The 12,575-nt window shown below is 49.0% G+C and overlaps 1 protein-coding gene across 4 annotated transcripts; it reads left to right on the plus strand.

Annotated features, from left to right (window-relative positions):
* The first annotated feature begins 5,697 nt into the window (after positions 1–5,697).
* Positions 5,698–12,304, plus strand: LOC140422024 (uncharacterized). 4 transcript variants are annotated; one of them, XM_072507009.1, is made up of 3 exons: positions 5,704–5,828; positions 8,114–9,021; positions 10,639–12,304. In XM_072507009.1, exon 3 carries the CDS (start codon positions 10,949–10,951, stop codon positions 11,729–11,731), a length of 783 nt encoding a protein of 260 aa, XP_072363110.1. In that variant the 5' UTR covers positions 5,704–5,828; positions 8,114–9,021; positions 10,639–10,948; the 3' UTR covers positions 11,732–12,304. The 4 variants fall into 4 exon arrangements, with proteins under 4 accessions (XP_072363112.1, XP_072363110.1, XP_072363111.1 ...); XM_072507010.1 differs by having other exon boundaries at positions 8,114–8,570; XM_072507012.1 differs by having other exon boundaries at positions 8,114–8,265.
* Positions 12,305–12,575: the final 271 nt, after the last annotated feature.

Raw genomic sequence — 12,575 nt, forward strand, 5'->3', positions numbered from 1 at the left:
TTTGTGCAGCCTCCTCCTCCTGTTCGTTGTTTAATTGTCCATCACCATTCCCAGTGGATGTGACAGGAGTGCAGAGCTTAGATCTGATCCCTTGGCTGTGGGATCTCTTCGCCCTTCCTATAACAGGTTGCTTTTGCTGTTTGCAGGTAAGTAGTCCTATGTTGTAGCTTCACAAGGATGATACCTCATGTTCAGGTATGGCTGGTGCTGTTCCCAGCATACCCTCCTGCACTCTTCATTGAACCGGCTGATCCCCTGGCTTGATCATAGTGGTAGAGTGGGAGGGTAGACAGTGGCGCAAGGGGTTGGCACGGTTGCCTCACGGCACCGCGGTCCCAGGTTCGATCCCAGCTCTGGGTCACTGTCCGTGTGGAGTTTGCACATTCTCCCCGTGTTTGCGTGGGTTTCGCCCCCACAACCCAAAAGATGTGCAGGGTAGGTGGATTGGCCACACTAAATTGCCCCATAATTGTAAAAAATGAATTGGATACTCTAAAAAAAAAAAAATGTTTTTTAAATAATGGTAGAGTGGGGATATACCAGGCCCCGAGGTTACAAATTGTGATTTAATTCAATTCTGCTGCTGATGGTCCACAGCATCTCATGGATGCTGAGTTTTGAGTTGCATCCTGAAATGTAACAGGAATTCTGACAGTTGGGAGCTAACTAGGCAATATGTTGCGATGAGGTTTTAGAAATAGACCCTGGGTAGACGAGTTCACTGAAGCTCCACAGTGAATCTGTCCAACAGCCACAGCGACCTCTAATGTTGGAAAATGGGTGTAACCCTGTTTGGATGCTGCTGACAAAGGATGCTTGAAAGGTCGATGCAGAGCTTCTTCAGAATAGTAATCTTTATTAATGTCACAAGTAGGCTCGCATTAACACTGCAATGAAGTTACTGTGAAAATCCCCTAGTCGCCACACTTCAGCGCCTGTTCAGGTACACTGAGGGATAATTCACCTAACAGCACGCCCTTCAGGACTTGTGGGAGGAAACCAGAGCACCCGGAGGAAACCCACGCAGACAGGGGGAGCACGTGCAGACTCCTTACAGACAGGGACCCAAGCCGGGAATCAAACCTGTGTCCCTGGCACTGTGAAGCAACAGTGCTAACCACTCTGCTACCGTGCTGCTTGTAGATGTTACACACTGCTGCCACTGTGTATCAATGGTGGAGTGGTGAATGGGGTGCTGATCAAGTGTCTGCTTTGTCCTGTATAAAACAAACTTTGAATAAGACTGATAATTAAGCATTTTAAAAAATTGATTAAAACCTATTACATTTAAATAATCCAGCCCATATGAAAATAAGATCTGCTCTTCAAAGATATATTGGTACAAATTACATGAGATCTTTGTTGTTGAATTGAATACCTTGACTCCTCACACGGACACCTGACTGACAAGAGGCACTGATTGGACAATATTTGGAAACAATGAGCTCAAATGTTTTTCTGGGAGTGAAACTGTTTCACTTTCACGCGGACTCGACTATGTGAGAGTTAAAGGCAATACCAGGCTAAATTACATTGAATATACAACATAGAAACAGCCCAACCAATCCATGCCAGTGTTTAGACTTCACTTGAGTCTCCTCTCATGCTTTCCCATCTGACTCTATCAGTGTATCCGTTTGTTCATTTCTCCCTCATGTGTTCATCCAGCTTCCCCATTAATATATCGATGTTATTCACCTCCACCAATCCCTGTGGTAGCGAGTTCCACATTCCGACCACTCTGGGGAAGAAGTTTCTCCTAAATTCCTGATTAGATTATCACATTGATAGCCTCTAGTTTTGCTCTTACCCTTGCAAGTGAAAACATTCTCCATGTGTTTCAAAATCTTTCATAATTTCAGCCCTCATTAGTCCCTCAGCCTTGTATTTCGATGAGAGCAGTGACCCGGCATATTCATCGTCTCCTGATAGGTTTAACCTCTCACAGTAAAAATCTGAAGACAAAAATGCTTTGTTCACACTTGAGCTCAGCACAGTGAGAACAGGGATGGAATTACAAGGGAGCCTGACCGGGAGTGATCAATGAGGATCAGACGGGGTTTGTGAAGGGCAGGCAGCTGAACACAAATGTGCGGAGGCTCCTGAATGTGATCATGATGCCCTCGGAAGGAGGGGATGCAGAAGTGGTGGCGGCAATGGACGCGGAGAAAGCTTTCGATCGGGTGGAGTGGGAGTACCTGTGGGAAGTGTTAGGCAGATTTGGATTTGGCAAGGAATTCATAGGGTGGTTAAATTGCTGTATCAGACCCCTGTAGCGAGTGTGTCAATGAACCGGCTGCGGCCGGAGTACTTTAGGCTACATCGAGGAACAAGGCAGGGGTGCCCCCTGTCCCCCCAGCTGTTTGCCCTGGCAATCGAGCCATGGCGTTGAGGGAGTCTAGAAACTGGAGGGGGCTGGTTCGGGGTGGGGGGGGGGGGCGTGGAGGAGCATTGGGTTTCACTGTATGCGGATGACCTGCTCCTGTACATTTCGGATCCGGTGGAGGGGATGGGGGAGGTCATGCAGATCCTTAAAGACTTCGGGAACTTTTTGGGGTATAAATTGAATGTCGGGTAAAGCGAGCTTTTTGTGATCCATGCGAGGCGCCAGGAAAAGAGACTGGGAGAGCTACCGCTTAAGATGGTGGAGAGGAGCTTTCGTTATTTGGGAATACAGGTGGCTAAGAGTTGGGATGCCCTGCACAAGCTCAATCTGGCACAGCTGGTGGATCAGATGGAGGAGGACTTTAAGAGGTGGGACATGCTGCCGCTCTCCCTGGCGGGCAGGGTGCAGTCCGTGAAGATGACGGTCCTCCCCAGGTTCTTGTTCGTCTTCCAGTGCCTTCCCATCCTCATCCCCAAGTCCTTCTTCAAGCGGGTGAACAGGATTATCACGGGATTTGTGTGGGCAAACAAGACCCTGCGTGTCAAGAGACTTCTTATAGTGCAGTCGGGGTGGGGTGGGCTGGCGCTGCCGAATTTCTGCAGCTATTATTGGGCAGCGAATATATCCATGATTCGAAATGGGTAGTAGAGGGAGGGGGTGGGGCGGCGTGGAAATGGTTGGAGGCGGTGTCTTGCAGGGATACTAGCCTGGGGGCATTGATAATGGCACCGCTGCCACTCACGCCAACACAGTACACCGGTGGTGATGGCAACATTGAGGATCTGGTGTCAGTGGAGAAGGCACAGGGGGAGGTAGGGGCCTCAGTCTGGACCCCGATACAAAACAATCACAGGTTCATTCCAGGTAGAATAGACGGTGGGTTCCTAAGCTGGCACAGAGCGGGTATTAAAAGGATGGGGGACTTGTTTATTGACGGGACCTTTGCTAGCCTGAGGGCGCTGGAAGAGAAATTTGGGTTGCCCCAGGGAATACCTTTAGGTCTGGGCTTTCATGAGGAAGCAGGTGGGGGAATTTCTGCTGCTACCGGTCCGGAGGATACAGGACAGGGTGGTCTCAGGCGTGTGGGTAGGGGACGGCAAGGTATCGGTCATATACCAGGAGCTGCAGGAGGCGGAGGAGGCCTCGGTGGAAGAGCTGAAGGCCAAGTGGGAGGAGGAGCTGCGTGAGGAGCTGGATGAGGGCCTGTGGGCAGACACCCTGGGCAGGGTCAATTACTCCTCATCTTGCGCCAGGCTTAGCCTGATCCAGTTTAAGGTGGTGCACTGGGCACATATGACAGCGGCAATAATGAGTAAATACTTTGGGGTGGAGGATAGGTCTGTGTGGTGTTCAGGGAGCCCAGCAAACCATGTCCATATGTTTTGGGCATGCTCGGCACTTACAGGATTTTGGAGAGGCTTTGCAAAGGTTATGTCAAGGTCTTGGACACTCGGGAAAAGCCGAGCTGGGGGATAGCGATATTTGTCAGAAGATCTGGGAGTGCAGGAGTTGAAAGAGGCCGGAGTCTTGGCCTTTGCATCCTTGGTAGCTCGGAGACAGCTCTTGTTAATGTGGAGGGATGCAAAACCCCCAAGTGTGGAGGCTTGGGTCAGTGACATGGCTGGGTTTCTCAGGTTGGAGAGGATAAAGTTTGCCTTGCGAGGGTCCTTGCAGGGGTTCTCCAGGCGGTGGCAACCGTTCCTTGACTTTCTCGCAGAATGTTAAGTGAAGGTCAGCAGCAGCAAACCAGAGGGGAGGGGGGGGCGGTATGGGTGGTGGATGGATTTCACTTGTAAAGTGTAGATACCCCACCTTGTTTTGTTAAGTTGTTAATTCGCTTTTCTTTATTATTATGTTTTTGTTGCTTTGTTCGTTTGTAAAATTTTGTAAACATTTTGAATAAAAACAAATTTAAATAAAAAACCAAAAAAACAAGGGAGCCTGAGAAACGCAGATTCACTGAGAATGGTGGGCTGGTCTGATCATAGAATTTAGAGTGCAGAAGGAATGCATTTGGCCCATCGAGTCTGCACCAGCTCTTGGAAAGAGCACCCTACCCAAGCCCTCACCTCCACCCTATCCCCATAACCCAGTTACCTCACCCACACTAAGTGCAATTTTGGACACTAAGGATAATTTAGCACGGCCAATCCACCTAACCTGCACATCTTTGGACTGTGGGAGGGAACCGGAGCATCCGGAGGAAACCCACACACACACGGGGAGAATGTGCAGACTCCGCACTGACAGTGACCCAAGCCGGGTATCGAACCTGGGACTCTGGAGCTGTGAAGCAATTTTGCTAACCACTATGCTTCCGTGCTGGCCCTGATCTGTGTGAATAAGCTGGTTAATCATACTGTTCATGATCGGGGTCTTGGTGTTCAGGGTACTGGAGGAGCTCAAGTGACAGCCTTCAATAATACATTAATCTGCATTTATACAGCACATTTAATGTAATTAAATATCCCAAGGTGTTTTCACGGTCATTGTAAATCCAGGTTTGACAGATGATTTGGCAACATTGTCCAAGCTCACGATCATGTGACAGAAAATACTGCTTCTCTCTGACTCTGCCTCCACACACTCCCTCCCTGTTGATTGTAACACAAATTCATCCCACTATCCTCCTCCTGCTTTCCCCCCCAATTCTCCTCCCCTGACGATGCTGACTCTCGGACGTCACAATCAAACCCAGTGACGTGTCCTTTGTATCCGGAATGGGGTCACTGCCCTCCACTCCCACTTTCATCCCAGTCCCAGGGGTTTGGAGACTGGGCTCCGGATGGGTACTGGCGACTGAGTCTCCCATACACCCCCGCGCCGGGGAAACTGCTCTATCCACCGGGAGGGGGGCAGGGACTGCGCATGTCCAAAGGAGAGGCGAAGAAGCGCGTGCGCAGTGACGGTTATTCCCGCTGAGGTCAAATGCGCATCCATGACCACATGACATCCGTTGCCCAATATGTCACCCAGATATCTGAAGTTAACAAACTGTTTTCTAAGGGGGACGTCACAATCAAACCCAGTGACATGTACTTTGTGTCCGGAATGGGGTCACTGCCCTCCACTCCCACGTTCATCCCAGTCCCAGGGGTTTGGAGATTGGGCTCCGGATGGGTACTGGCAGCTGAATCTCCCATAGTCCCCAGCGCCAGGGAAACCGCTCTGTCCGCCATGGGGGGGGAGGAAAGACAGGGGCTGCCCATGTCCAAAGGAGAGGAGATCCTGCGCATGCGTAGTGACGCTTATTCCAATTGAGGTCAAAAGGGCATCAATGATCACGTGACATCCTTTGATTATGTTTTCAGTTGGCCAGAATCCAATGGGAGAGTTGGAGGACCGGAAGGACTCTGGTCCTCCAACCAATCAGAGTGCGGGCGTTGTGTTAATGATGTTCCAGCTTCATGCAGACTGAAACGTCCTGCTGTGCGCAACATCTGTGAGTAACTCTTTTATTGTCGTCACAATTATTACAGAAACCAATTTACAAGGCTCCAGGCCTCATTACACTTCAAATTGACGATTAAACAGTCACTGAACACGAAACAGCTGCAAGGCACAATTACATTTCACAATAACGTTGTAACAGTCATTGAACACAAACAGCTGCAAAGCACAGGCCCGAAATACGTTTCCAAATACCAATTAACCAGTCACTTATCACAACCAGCCGCAAGGCACAGGCCCTACGCATAGTTCAAGTAACAATCGGACAGTCACATAACACGAACAGTCGTGAGGCACAAGGCCACGAAACCAAACGACCGTTCCAAAAGCAAGAAGGAACAGAGAACCACAATACACAAGTACATCGAGGCAACGACCTCTAAACATATAAACAAGCAGTCGCGAGGCACAAGGCCTCGAAACCATACGACCACTCCAAAAGAAACAGAGAAGAAAAGAAAAGAAACAAAACCCAAAAGTACAACACAAGACACAGGCACATTTCAAGGTGACGACTCTAAACACATAAGACAAGCAGTCGCGAGGCACAAGGCCCCGATACAATACGGCCGCTTCGGAAACAAATATGACCCACAGGGCCTCGATACATTTTAACAGTGTCATATCAAACCCAATCACCAGGCACCAGGCCTCAATTCACCCCAGAAAAGATTTAACAGGATAGAATCAATCACCGAACACTAATCCCCGCTCATCCACCCCCGTTCACCCCGCCCTGCAGCCGACACCCCGGGGGAAAGGCTCCTCCTCGCTAAGAGCACAGACCACCGGAGAGCCAGACCCGGGTGCGGCGGAGGAGAGAGGGTTCCCCCCTCCTGGACCCCGCCCAAAGGCACGGGACCATTCGGAGAGAGAGCAGTTTCACACCAACTAGCGTTCCACCACAATTACTAATTACCATTTCAGGGAAACCCGAAATGAGTTGAATGTCATAGGCTGCTAAAGAAAACGAAAGCAAAGAAAACATGAAAACAAAATCCCTTAGTACTCATAGAAAAGTCCATAAAAAAAGAGTCCATTAATTTTGCACGTTCCACATCATGACCCCGGCGCTCCAGCCGAAATTTCACAAGGAACAACATGTCCTCAAAGTCCTCCAATGGCAGCGGCCAGAGTCGCTCCAATGTTGGCAACAGTCGACAACGGGGAAGAAAGTCCCAGAGTCAGTCCCAACCGCCCACAGGGCGTCCAGGGGGGCCGAACCCCCGGAGACCCCAGGAACGGCAGCAACCCACCCCGGGCTGCAGGCCGTGGGCCGCCCATCGGGTATCCACTCCCGGTTCCGACCCGCCGCTTCCAGCAGCCGATCCAGCTGCCATCCTTCCTCCATTCCTTCGTCCTCCATTGGGCGAACTCAAAACCGCCGACAGCAAACCTCGCAGTCCGAAGCAGCGTCTCCGCAGCTCAACCGCTGACTTGAAACACGACTGGTCGCAGTACTCCGAAACCGGTCTTCTCCCCTTCCCTCGGGGACCAGGAGCAATGGGCGCCGAGTTGCTGTTTCACCCCATCCAGGAAGCTCCCAGAGGCAGCCTGCCTTTCGAATCGGCCCGGGGGCGGACACCAAGCTCGCACACAACCGCCCAAGTTCCTCCACTTTTCACCCCAGGAGTTTGGACAGTGTCGGCCGTAGCTCCCACAATCCCCCGCGCTGGGGAACCCGCTCTATCCGCCACACGGGCGGGTGATCAGGTACTGCGCATGTGTGGAGGAAAGCCCAGCCCCTGACCTTCCTGTGAGGTGTTGGCTAATGGATAGAGTTAGGACCGGAAGGACGCTGGTCCTCCAATCAGCACGGGCTTTATGTGAAAGGAGATTGGGCTTCACACAGACTGAAACGTCCTCCTGTCTCCAACATCTGTGAGTAAAACAGTTTCTTTTTTCCCCCTTTCCATTTATTTTCTCATTCTCACCTTCAATTGGTCACTTGCAGCAACTGAAGGGAAAGGAAGTGAATCCAGGGAGGGTGCCGACTCTGCAAAGCTTGGCCCAGGTCTCTCTCTCTCTCTCTCAAAGACATTGACATCCTTTGCTCCCTCAGCTTGACACATTTATTTGTCTGGCTAAAAGGATTCAGAGACTTTACAGTGCAGAAGGAGGCCAATTGTCCCATTGAGTCTGCACCGGCCCTTGGAAAGACCATCCCACTTAAGCCCACCCCATCCCCGAAACCCAGTAACCTCACCTAAACTTTTTGCACACTAAGGGCAATTTATCCTGGCCAATCCACCTAACTTGCACATCTTTGCACTGTAGGAGGAAACCGGAACACCCGGAGGAAACCCACGCAGACAGGGGAGAACGTGCTGACTCCGTACAGACAGTGAACCAAGCCGGGAATCGAACCTGGGACTCTGGAGCTGTGAAGCAACTGGCCTAACCACTGTGCTACCTTGCTGCCCCTGATGGTCTCTTTCCTAGTGTTCACAATTAGTGGTCTGGTTTCCCCAGGAGATGGCTGACATTTAAGGGGACAGTAAATTAATGTAGGATTGAAATATGTGTAGTGTTGTTATATCATACAGATTAGATATATTATTGGTTCTGTAATAAAGCACATTCATTATTATTTCCAGTTGTGTAATATAGTACTGTAGAGCTACATTATATATTTCCAGAAGAGAAAATGCTGGAAAATCTCAGCCTGTCTGGCAGCATCTGTAAGGAGAGAAAAGAGCTCATGTTTTCGAGTCCAGATGACCCTCTGTCAAAGGTAAAAAGGATAGAAGGTGGGAGATATTTATACTGTAGGGCAAGGGAAAGAAAGGTGAGTCAGAACCACAGAAACAAAGGAAATAGAGTGCTAAAGGGCAGCACAGTGGTTAGCACTGTGGTTTCACAGCGCCAGGGTCCCATGTTCAATTCCCGGCTTGGGTCACTGTGCGGAGTTTGCACGTTCTCCCCGTGTCTGTGTGGGGTTTCTCCGGGTGCTCCGGTTTCTTCCCAAAAGTCCCGAAAGATGTGCTATTAGATAATTTGGACATTCTGAATTCTCCCTTTGTGTACCCGAAAACTTGCTGGAATGTGGCGACGAGGGGCTTTTCACAGTAACTTAATTGCAGTGTTAATGTAATTATACTTAATAAAATAAAGATTATAATGGCAGTCCCCAGAGAGAATAAAAGGTGTGAAAGACCAAACAGCAGAGAAACTAAAATCAGAGGGTAAGCTGTGACAGATGTAGATGTGGGGGTAAGGGGGCATTGTTGGGAGAGAGACAAAATGAGAAAAAGGGGGGGAAGGGGGAAGCAAAGGGAACAAAAGGTAAAGAAAGGGGGGGATAAGATAGGGGGAAAGAGTGAGGGGCAAATATATATATGAAGAAAGTCAAGAAAGGAATAAAAGGTAATAGACAGTGAAAATGAAATGGAAAGAAAACAAAGGGGTTGAGGTGGGGTAGAGCTCATCATCTGAAGTTGTTGAATTTGATGTTGAGATCGGAAGGCTGTAGCGTGCCTAACCGGAAGATGATATGCTGTTCCTCCAGTTTGCGTTGAGCGTCACTGGAACATTGCAACAAGCCAAGGGCAGGCATGGGAGCAGGGTCTTGTGTTAAAATGGCAAGCAGGGACAGCACGGTGGCACAGTGGTTAATCACTGCTGCCTCACGGCGCTGAGGTCCCAGGTTCGATCCCGCCTCTGGGTCACTGTCCATGTGGAGTATGCACATTTTGCCCGTGTCTGCTTGGGGTTTGCCCCACAACCCAAAGATCTGCAGTGTAGGAGGATTGGCATGGTAAAATTGTCCCTTAATTGGAAAAAATGAATTGGGTACTCCAAATTTATATATATATGTAAATAAATAAAATGGCAAGCAACGGGAAGGTCAGGGTCCTGAATGTGCACAGACCTAAGGTGCTCAGCAAAGCGACCACTACCATCTAGAAGGACAAGAGCAGCAGATATCTGGGAACCCCACCACCTGGAGGTTCCCCTCCAAGTCACTCACCAGACCGACTTGGGAATATATCGCCGTTCCTTCACTGTCGCTGGGGCAACATCCTGGAACTTCTTCCCTAACAGCACAGTGGGTGTGCAAGGAGGCAACTCACCACCACTTTCTGAAGGGCATCTAGGGATGGGCAACAAATACTGGCCTAACCAGCGACGCCCAAATCCCGTAAATTCGTTTATTTTTAAAAAACAATTCAGAGTACCAAGTTCTTTTTTTCCCAAATAAGTGTCAATTTAGCCTGGCTAATTCATCGACCCTGCACATCGTTTTATATTGTGGGGGTGAGACCCATGTAGACACGGGGAGAATGTGCAGACTCCACACGGACAGTGACACGGGGCCAGGATCTTCAATGAATTTAAAGACAATGTAGTGAAGCTTTGGAATTCTCTACCCCAGAGGACTGTGGAGCCTCAGTTGAGAAGTATTTTCAAGACAGAGATTGATAGGTTTCTTGCTATTGAAGATATTGAGGGATATGGGGGATAGTGTGGGAAAATGGTGCTGAGCTAGATCAGCCAATGATCTCATTGAATGTTTGAGCAGGCTCGATGGGCTGAATGGCCGACTGCAGCTCCTATTTGTTATGATCTCTGTGTCCAGGACGGGAAGCAGTGAGCATGGATCTGTCAATCATCCTGAATCAGCACCTTCAGGAGAATTGGGAGGATGAATATTAGTGAGAATGGAGGGAGAGTGTGTGGGATGGAGATTTACAGCTTTTGGGGAACGAGAGAGGAAAGAATGTTCCTGAGAAATTAAAATAATCTCTTCTGAATTTCTATAATGTACTGACTGTGATCTCTTTTCCAAACTCCTTTTACAGGATGTTAAAAGGATCTGATTTACAGACCAAAATCTCAAACATCACGGCTAATTCTGACAGTCACTCGATTCATCGGCCATTATCTAGGAGTAATGTTTACTCAACCTGTAGGCTTCAAAAGATTTTAAACATCATTGCGACTGGAAAAGCACCGAGACACACGCACTGACTGTGGAAAGAGCTTTAACCAGTTACACAGCCTGAAAAACATCACACCATTCACAGCGGGGAGAGACTGTACACGTGTCCTGTGTGTGGTCAAAGCTTCAACTGATAGTCCAACCTGGAGAGACTCGAGGAAACCCAAAATATGGAGAAACCATGGAAATGTGGGGACTGTGGGAAGGGATACAGAGCCCCATCAGAGCTGGAGATTCATCGACGCAGTCACACTGGGGAGAGACCATTCACCTGCTCTCAGTGTGAGAAGGGATTCACTCAGTTATCTAGCTTAAATTTACATCTGCAAATTCACACTGGGGAGAGGCCGTTCATCTGCTCTCAGTGTGGGAAGGGATTCATTCAATTATCTCGCCTGAATTTACATCAGCGAATTCACACTGGGGAGAGGCCGTTCACCTGCTCTCAGTGTGAGAAGGGATTCACTCAGTTGTCCAGCCTGAAGATACACCAGCGTGTTCATGCTAGGGAGAGGCCATTCACCTGCTCTCAGTGTGGGAAGGGATTCAGTCAGTTAATCAACCTACAGGCACACCAGCGAGTTCACACAGGGGAGAGGCCATTCACCTGCTCTCAGTGTGAGAAGGGATTCACTTACTTGTCCAACCTGCGGAGACACAAGTTTGTTCATGCTGGGGAGAAGCCGTACAACTGCTCTCAGTGTGAGAAGGGATACAGTGACTTACCCAACCTGCGAAGACACCAACTTGTTCACAATCAGGAGAAGCCGTTCACCTGCTCTGTGTGTGAGAAGGAATTCACTCAGTTATCCAGCCTGCAGACACACCAGCTTGCTCACACTGGGGAGAAGCCGTTCACCTGCTCTCAGTGTGAGAAGGGATTCACTTACTTATCCAACCTGCGGAGACACCAGCGAGTTCACACTGGGGAGAGGCCGTTCACCTGCTCTTAGTGTGGGAAGGGATTCTGTGTTTCCTCGTCCCTGCTGAGACACCAACAAGTTCACAATTGATTACAGTGATGGATTCTGCCGTTATTGTTTCTGCTTCGATTACATCCAGGACTGCATTTCGTTCTCTCTTCTCTTTCTCTCTCCGGGATTCTGAGACAGGAAAAGTTTCTATAGGAATGTGAAAAGATTAGCAAAGACCAATGTGTGTCCATTCCAGGCAGAGACAGGAGAGTTTATAATGGGGAATAAGGAAATGACAGAGAAACTAAACAATGTGTGTCTGTCTTCACGGAGGAAGATACAGAAATTGTCCTAAAAACACGAGAAAACCAAGGGACTCGTGAGCAGGAGGAACTGAAAGAGATTAGTATTAGTGAAAAAGTAGTATTGGAGAAATTAATGTGGTTGAAAGTTGATGAATCCCCAAAAGCTGCTGCTCGACATCCCAGAGTGTTGAAAGAAGTGGCTGTAGAGATAGTGGATACATTGGTGATCATCTTTCAAAATTATACAGATTCTGGAATGGTTCCTGCAGATTGGAAGGTGGTAAATGTAACCCCATTATTTAAGGAGGGAGAGAAAACGGGGAACTGCAGACCCATTAGCCTGATATCAGTAGGAGGGAAAATGCTACAACCTATTATAAAGGATGTGATAACATACAAATTAGGAGCAGGAGTAGGCCACTCGGCCCCTCGAGCCTGCTCCACCATTCAATAAGTTAACAGCTGATCTGATTATAACCTCAAAACCAGATTCCCGCCGACCCCCCCCCCCCCCCCCCCCACCCCCAAATAACCTTTCACCTTCTTACTTGGCAAGAATCTATCCAGCTCTGCCTTAA

This window comes from Scyliorhinus torazame, chromosome 5 (genome assembly GCF_047496885.1).
Source record: "Scyliorhinus torazame isolate Kashiwa2021f chromosome 5, sScyTor2.1, whole genome shotgun sequence".
NCBI classification, from domain to species: domain Eukaryota; kingdom Metazoa; phylum Chordata; class Chondrichthyes; order Carcharhiniformes; family Scyliorhinidae; genus Scyliorhinus; species Scyliorhinus torazame.